The sequence below is a fragment of the Thalassophryne amazonica genome, chromosome 3, assembly GCF_902500255.1.
Source record: "Thalassophryne amazonica chromosome 3, fThaAma1.1, whole genome shotgun sequence".
NCBI classification, from domain to species: domain Eukaryota; kingdom Metazoa; phylum Chordata; class Actinopteri; order Batrachoidiformes; family Batrachoididae; genus Thalassophryne; species Thalassophryne amazonica.
Window position 1 is genome coordinate 95,132,393 of NC_047105.1, and position 8,670 is coordinate 95,141,062.

The window sequence follows — 8,670 nt, forward strand, 5'->3', positions numbered from 1 at the left end:
TGAATCCCGGTTCACACTGTTCAGGGCAGATGGCAGACAGCATGTGTGGCGTCGTGTGGGTGAGCGGTTTTCTGATGTCAATGTTGTGGATCGAGTGGCCCATGGTGGCAGTGGGGTTATGGTATGGGCAGGCGTCTGTTATGGACGAAGAACACAGGTGCATTTTATTGATGGCATTTTGAATGCACAGCGATACCGTGATGAGATCCGGAGGCCCATTGTTGTGCCATACATCCAAGAACATCACCTCATGTTGCAGCAGGATAATGCACGGCCCCGTGTTGCAAGGATCTGTACACAATTCTTGGAAGCTGAAAATGTCCCAGTTCTTGCATGGCCGGCATACTCACCGGACATGTCACCCATTGAGCATGTTTGGGATGCTCTGGACCGGCGTATACGACAGCGTGTACCAGTTCCTGCCAATATTCAGCAACTTCGCACAGCCATTGAAGAGGAGTGGACCAACATTCCACAGGCCACAATTGACAACCTGATCAACTCTATGCGAAGGAGATGTGTTGCACTGCATGAGGCAAATGGTGGTCACACCAGATACTGACTGGTATCCCCCCCCAATAAACAAAACTGCACCTTTCAGAGTGGCCTTTTATTGTGGACAGTCTAAGGCACACCTGTGCACTAATCATGGTGTCTAATCAGCATCTTGATATGGCACACCTGTGAGGTGGGATGGATTATCTCAGCAAAGGAGAAGTGCTCACTATCACAGATTTAGACTGGTTTGTGAACAATATTTGAGGGAAATGGTGATATTGTGTATGTGGAAAAAGTTTTAGATCTTTGAGTTCATCTCATACAAAATAGGAGCAAAACCAAAAGTGTTGCGTTTATATTTTTGTTGAGTGTATATAAATCTAGTCATGTGAAAACTATACCACATTATTTGTCTGATCATAACTATTCCAAAAAGGTATAGTTTGGGCTATTTATGACTGAATGTTTTGGAGTTAAAAATGGTGACAAAGGTCAGTTTTAGTTTGTACAGGGGTCAAAAGTTAGTCAGTAAAAAAAAAAAAAAAAGTAACATTGGTTGAAATAAAAGGATTTAAAAAATGGAATAGTTTGACTGTGTTGAATGTTTGGTCTCCAAAGACGAGGTCAGTGTCCATTGAATTCTGACATGTGACATGTTACCCTGCAACATGGTTGAATCAAAAAGACACGCACATCCAAGATGTGTAAAGCGGTGTGCTGGATCAAAGTGAATCAAATAGTCTTAGAGCAAAACTCCGCACAGCCTGAGCGCTCCCATGTAAAAAAAAAAACTTTATTTGGACACCAGTGACGTTTCGCCCTTCTTCAGACATATCTGAAGAAGGGCGAAACGTCCGTGCGGATTTTTACTCTAAAAACTCTGTAATGTGATAACTAAGCATGACAGACGGTGCAAACTATTCCTTTTTAGAACCCTATTAACACAAACAATGTGCAATTTTTTTTTTTTTTTTTTTACTGAAATTGGAGCAACTTCAAATTTTGACCCCTGATCAGACAAATAATGTGGTATAGTTTAAGATGATTGGAGCATTTTTACATTTTGACCTTTGTGTAATTCTTCATTGACCCCTTCCTGGCTACAGCTGCCACCCTGGGATGGCTGTACTGTATTTTTGTGTAGGCCATTAGCCCTATTGACGTATCCCATAATCCCTTGCGTGCCAGAGAGTCGCTGCAGTCAAACATATAGAGAATCCACATGACAATTGTAAATGAATATTATACTACAAAAATGTCTTCTTTTTTTTTATGCTTTTCAATCACGTTAATAAGAGACTGCATGACAAACTGAAAACTTGCTAAAACAATTATAACAAATAATCTGTGTCTGCTACATTTAATCTGCATGGAATTTAATAAATGCAAACTGAATTTCAGACATATATATTAGTCTGGAACAAAGAGGACAAACAGTGTTGTAAAGAACAATAATCAAGACGTTAAAGAGCAAACTTCGCTTTCCCCCAGAACGACATGATCAGGAAGCAAGCGTAGCTCACAGCAGCGCCCATTGAAAATAACGGAGAGACAACCTGTGATTCTCGCATGTTTACATAAAACAAACACAATAACGTCTATAAACCCAGAGAATATATTCATGAGAGTTGTAGGCACAGTATAAAAATAATTTTATGTTGCGATGTTAATGGTGTTGTCCGTGTGCAGAGGTTAAAGTGAAGCCCGATCAGAGCGTCTCAGTGCAGTTCTCAATGTTACTGAGATCTCGCAGCGCGGCAGCCTCTTCGAAGTTTTGCGGGATTTGAAACGTCAATAGGGTGAATGGTACACTGAGGCTGGATTCTAAGTGTTGTTTTGTCACTCTAAGTGGTACTGAAAACCTGCTTGGCCCATGGACTAAATAGGTGAAATACGGAATTGTTTCACTGTGTTTAGCCTCCCAGAGTGGGGTTAACAGAAGTTTTACAGAGAGTCTTATCTGGATGATGATGATTTATATTCTGTTTTTTTTTTTTTTTTTTTTTTCTTAAACCGAATGTTGTATGTTTAAAAAAAAAAGACAACAAAATGATGTTATGGTTATTTTAAAACTCTAGCATTTTGTTTTCTAGTGCTGCCGATGTTGTGAAGATGGATTTCCAGCCTAAAAAGGTGTCTGCGTCATCAGGTCGACTTTCACTTGCTGTGTGCATTGGCCAGGTAACCAGTAATTTCCTGGTTTGGTACACATCTCGCAAGCTTTTACATCAGCATAATGTCCTAGTCATATTGTAGACACTTTATCTGCATTGTCTTAGTCTACCTGGCTGTAAATTGGTAATGGGCCTCAAGGCCTATATCAGATTTTCAGATTTTCTCCATCCTACAGCAGTTTGTACCTGACATGTTTTGTGTATTCTTTATTTGCCATTTATTTCTTGCTTTTTCAAGATTGTCTTGCTGAAGAATAAGAAGAAGGTCTTCACACTGGAAAAACCTGGGTATGAACCAGAAGTATGCGCACTGCACCCTGGATTAGCGACTGCTGCAGTGGGGGGAGCAGTAAGTGGACTTCAAAACTACCTTGTTAAACAGTCAAAAATCTTAATCACCATCCTAAATGGCACACATAAAAACCCGCTAAAGGGCCTGTCACAGTGGCGTATTCATAGAGCTGCTCATTGCAGCGTTGTTTCATTTAAATACGCGCGTACTCAGCCTTTAACAGTGTTTGTTCATACTTGCAGCTCCGTGTGTTCGCATTTTAATGTGCACACACACGTGTGCCATGCCGCACCAGTTTCAGTGCTATTTTCTGCCTCTGTAGAAGTGCGCTTTGTTCTCTACTGCATGGTGTGGTGCGGCTCAAAAACAGTCATTTAACATTATTATTATTAATTTTTTTTAATTCAGCGAGTGCAAGTTTGAGTCACAGCTCTGTTCAGCTTTGATCAGACAGATCGATCAGGGCGTTTTATGAGCGCACCGACGTGCATGTTTATTTTAAAGAGTCACAGCTCTGATGAGAGAGAGAGACTCACAATAGCGGACAGTAGCACGGTACTGCATGTACTCGCGTGAAGGCTCCATGCTGTGCTGTACGCTGAAGAAAATTAAACAGGTTTAATTTCTTCCGTCCTACGCACATAGCCCTCAACATACTGCTGCGTATTGAGAAAAAACTCCACGTGAAGTGGGCGGAGAGCTGCTCATTACAGCGTACATGATACATTGTAATGAGCAGCTCTACGAATACGCCACTGTGACAGGCCTTTAAGCACCTATCTGTAAATTTAATTCAACATGCATTGGAAAGGTCATAACACTATGGTGTTTGTCTTTCCTCCACAGGATGCGAAAGTCCATCTGTACTCTATTCGGGGCGACACTTTAGTTGACAATGGTCAAACTTTAGATGTTAACGGGATAGTGACAGACATGGCCTACTCTTTTGATGGAGCCCATCTTGCTGTTACAGATGACAAAAAGGCGGTCACAGTCTTCAGTGTGGCAGATAACTATTCGGTAACATTTGTGTATTCTGTGTATCCTTTTTTGTGAATTACTAGTTATGCTGTCTGTACAAACTTTGAAGTTGAATCAGAGTCTTTGTATACAATTGTTTTCTCTTTGCTCCCCCCTCCAGGTCAAAGATGAATTTTATGGCCACCATGCAAAAATAACTGCTTTGGCCTGGTCACCTGATAATAACCACTTGGCAACAGGTGGGATGGATTCCTTGATGTTTGTGTGGTCACTTGATGATTCAAACAGAAGAATAAAAATCACTGGTAGGCCACACATTCACTCATACTTGTGTGTGTGTGTGTGTGTGTGTGTGCGCTGAATTTGTTGAATTTGCAATGAAATCTAAACTGCTACAATGAGTTATTGGCATTCCCTCAGTGCAAGTGATACTCCTCATCTTAGTCTAACAAAGAGATGTTTTACCAAAGACATAGACATCAAGTCATCACGAGTGATCGTCTTCAATTTTATGACTGTTTTCTGTAAAAGTCCAAATTAATATTCCGCTATTACTTCTATATATAAAGTGGCTGAAAACCAAAGTAGGGAGCACAGTTTCTTGAATGAAATCAAAGTGGACAAAATAGTTACACAAGCAGTGATTGGTCAGAAATTGAAGCTTGGTTCTATTGAAGCAGTTGGATAGTTGTGGTTCGAGCACAGAGTCTAGACATCAGCTTTGTGCACTGTGTGAGTACGGAATCTTTATTTTTGCCATTGTAATCAAAGGTAAGCACACTACAATTAATATAATGAATGAGACATTGTTTCATAATGAAAGTGGAATGGAGACGGTAAAAAAAAACAAAACTTTGTGGTCAACATGTGAAGCTGAAGCTAAACACAATTCAGTGGACTACGTCAAGCCAGCCCACTGGCACAGAAAATTCACTGTGTAATAGACATTGAGGACATAATTCCTAAGAACGAATAAATTCATCCCCAGCACTAAAACGGTTGAGGGTTAATCACCAGCAAAAAAAAGGCTGCTACAGTGACACCATTTTTTTTATTTTTTAATGCTACCACCATAACCACAACACGAGTACTGAAGGCGACACAATTCTTCAGAGGTGGAAAAACTTAAAACCCTACCATGTATTGCTTCTGCCTGTGCACCTAAAACAGGTGATCTCAATTAGCTCATCCACCTGCCTGAAGAGTTGAACTATGTAAATCAGCTGTTTTTTTAGGAAGATGGAACAAATCATGTTTGATTTTAATCTTAACCTGTGGATTTCATTTTCACGCAGATGTAAGCTAAGTCATGAAATATGTTGTGCACTTGTTTAAGCCTTAATAGCCATTTATTTAGAAATAGCCGCATTTGTTCAACATAAAACTATTCAAAAAAAAAAAACCGAAAAAAAAAACCCATTTTGTTTCATTGAGCTTTTTAACCAGATTTTAACTTGGACAGATTTGAAAATGAAAGTGTAGGTTCAACTCATGCTGAAACAAGATTATTATTATTATTATTAAAGGGGTTGTATTGTGAAAATTGTTCTGTAAAGATGTCTGATGAGTTTGTTTTGATATCTGCAGAACCTCACAGGCTGTACCACATCAGCAGCATGGCCTGGCTTGATGAGAACACTATAGTCACGACTGCCTATGATGGTACTGTCAAGCAGTGGACTATAAAATATTGAACTGCAAGCAAACGCACTATCTCCACGGACGACTACTTGAGAACTCAGCCTTGTTTTGTTTATTATTTTTTTAAAACATTTGTCTAAATGCTTGTCTACGCTGTATGTATACCAATGCTGCGTTCACATATCTGCAGTAAGCAGGAGACTAATACTGGAGAAAGGAGGAAATGGACAGTAAGATGGATTATTTAACTACAGAGAGTCACTTAGGTTTAAACAATTTAATAAATTGTGACATTACAGAGGAATTAATCTATAATTTCACACAGATTGCTTTTTAAGCTAAAACGCTTTCAGTTAAGTAAATCGTAGTCCGTGTTAATGTTGGGGGGGGAACGTACCTGCATTCTGCTGTTGCGGATGACAGGTATTCTCTTATGACGACCGCTGCGGACATATGAACACAGCATAAGTTGTAAACGGCCATAATGGAAAAAATGTCTGCAATATCTTTGATGGCTGATATCCTCATCTTTCACTGCAGAATAATGCAGTTTGTAGTCTAATCAGGAGTGCTTTTACATATTGGAGCTTTATGGACCCAGAAAAATTTGCAAGCTTGACATTCCATAGGTTATCTTTTTGTGTAGTTGGGTTTCATCTATCCTAAGACATGTTAGCACATCTTTTTGGTTGAATGTGTCAAAAAGATGTAACTGCACTTGTTTGTAATATCCCTAGCAGGGAGTATACAACTTTATGGGGTAGCGGCTTATTTTTTGACTTTGTCTGTTAGATTGGGGGATAGTAAATGGGAACAAAACTGGGGTGGGTGGTGTAGAGTTTAAAAAAAAAAAAAAAAAAAATGCTGTGCACTTACTTGGTGTTTTTTGTTTGGGCCTTCTTTAATATTTCCCCTCTCTCCACTGTCCCCTTTCCTGTGATTTTATCAATCAATTCCATGCTGGAAGCAGTTCATAATAAACTGTATTTTCTGACTTCTGGAGATTTGCACACTTTCAAACCCATGGATGATTTGTGGTGGTTCTGCTCTTGAGTAAAGTGGGCAGATTAGGGAAGTCTTTTAAATGGCTCCTTTCTCAGGCAAGACTCACTTCTGGTGGTCTGTCGTTTATGTTGCTGGGCTGAATCTTTGACGTTACCACGTCAGGGTTTCATGCATTAGGTCTGCAGTGCAAGCTGTATTTAAGTTGGGAGAGTGTTTGGTATCTGCAATAATATGAACATTTTTTAGGGTTATTTGCCTAACCTGAAAATGAAAGGGTTTCTGTGATGAATATGAGGAGCTGCTCTATGCAGTAGGATGCATTTTGATTTCAGGGGTGTCCCTGCCCACTTAATTTTTCTTTCAAAAGAACCTTATACAACCACTCCGAAGGATGGATTAGGAAACGTTTTCATGCAGTGTTTCAAACAGTGGGCATCAATCAGAGCAAGCAAAAAAGTAAAACAAACAAACAAAAAACACAGCTGTTACGTCAGGCCAGTTCACACCCATATGGGGAGTAACCAGTGATGGACTGGCATCTCATCCAACCAGATTCCTCTTTGCTCGATGTTCCTATCCGCAGGGATTATCACCAACCTGATGGGCGTACAGTATTCTTCTCCCCCCCCCCTTTTCCAGTCGCTATTTGAACTCAGAAATGAATTCCTCCCCCTGAATTCCACTAGGATGGTCAGTGTATCATGGTATTTCTTCAAACTAGCACAGTTAAAAATAACTAATTGTGTCCAGATCTGTATTGGAGTACTTTAACTTACTATTTCTATATACAGTTACTGTTTTGAAATGAAAAGGTAGTGTTTTGTTCATCCAGCAGGTGACATGGTCGGTTTCTCACCATCCTCCCTAAGACTCCACACCCACCTTACAAGTGAACAGTCATTAGTAATCATATTTTATTGAGGCCTATATGCATTCTTATTGGTCTGATTTTTTAATTTCTGATCAGTTTTGTCACTGGGGATATAGGCCTGCACAGGTTTGGAGTGTCAATGCAGCTGTTACTTTTTGCTGGATTCAGAGCTTGTCATGGCAAGTGGATTTGCAATGTGGAGCTATCAGAAAAACATGGCAGCATTGAAGGTTAATATGTGAGGCATAGGATGCCAATGCATTAAAAAACAGTTCTCTATTCCTTGTGACTACCTTTGCAATAACCTATGGCCATCTGTGCTTAAATTGGTTTAGTGGAGATTAATCAGCTGTGTTCACTTAGTGGTTGATGACCCACCATTCATCACATGTTCTTTAAAAAAAAAAAAAAAAAATCAATTTTGAGACATTTTGTCTCAAAACAGTTGAAGGTTCACTTATCTATTTGGATTGGGTGTAGTGTGGTTTCCTGATCAGCCTTTGCTGGCCTCATCTCACCTGCGCCGGGTTAACCCACTGTCTATCCCAAATGACTATAGGCATGCAAACTACTTGGTTGGTTTCACAGAAGGATCGAACGTGATGGTCCGGCGGTTATGTAGTTGGGTTCACCGACCGACCCAATATGAAGGTGTCGTGTTTATCAAAACTGCTCCTGCAGCTTCTAAAACTTGCCGAAGATCAATTTATGGTTTTTGAAAAAAATTTAGAAAAAGTTCAAGGCTTTGCAAAGGAAGTTGTGAAGAAAAATTAAAGTTAAGTTAAATGCTTTTGGCACTGAGAGGAAAATGAATTTGGACTCTCGAAAGTTTAATCTTAATTTGAAAAACTCGGCTCAGAAATTGTCTTCACAATGCAGAGCACTTGATTCATGCCTTTAAAGTTATTTAAAAAACTGGTGCATCAAACAATGAAAGTTACAGAACAAAATGAAACAAAAGCCACAAGCTAAGACGGAGTTGGGGAGTGTTGAAGTGCGAAAAGAGGGGAGTAGCCGAAGAAAGTAGAAGAGCAAAATAAGACACCGGAAGAGCTGAAGAAGGGTCATCAGATTTCTCCCCAAAAGAAAGTTATTTGAAAAACACATCAGATACAATGAATGACATATACCCACTTCCTTCTTTGGCTAACAAAATATAAGCTGAGTCTCCTATCAGAAAAGGGAACTGATTAACAGAAACTCTGTTT

At 39.7% G+C, this 8,670-nt stretch overlaps 1 protein-coding gene across 2 annotated transcripts in view; it reads left to right on the plus strand.

The window, feature by feature from the left end:
* The window catches only part of wdr1 (WD repeat domain 1), a 29,875-nt gene extending 23,291 nt beyond the window's left edge, over window positions 1–6,584 (plus strand). For both annotated transcript variants that reach the window (XM_034167132.1, XM_034167133.1), the window contains 5 exons: window positions 2,592–2,679; window positions 2,911–3,021; window positions 3,811–3,984; window positions 4,106–4,250; window positions 5,533–6,584. In XM_034167132.1, the coding sequence (XP_034023023.1) occupies window positions 2,592–2,679; window positions 2,911–3,021; window positions 3,811–3,984; window positions 4,106–4,250; window positions 5,533–5,639 (625 nt within the window). In that variant the 3' untranslated portion in view covers window positions 5,640–6,584. The remainder of the gene's footprint in view (window positions 1–2,591; window positions 2,680–2,910; window positions 3,022–3,810; window positions 3,985–4,105; window positions 4,251–5,532) is intronic.
* The last annotated feature ends 2,086 nt before the right edge of the window (window positions 6,585–8,670 follow it).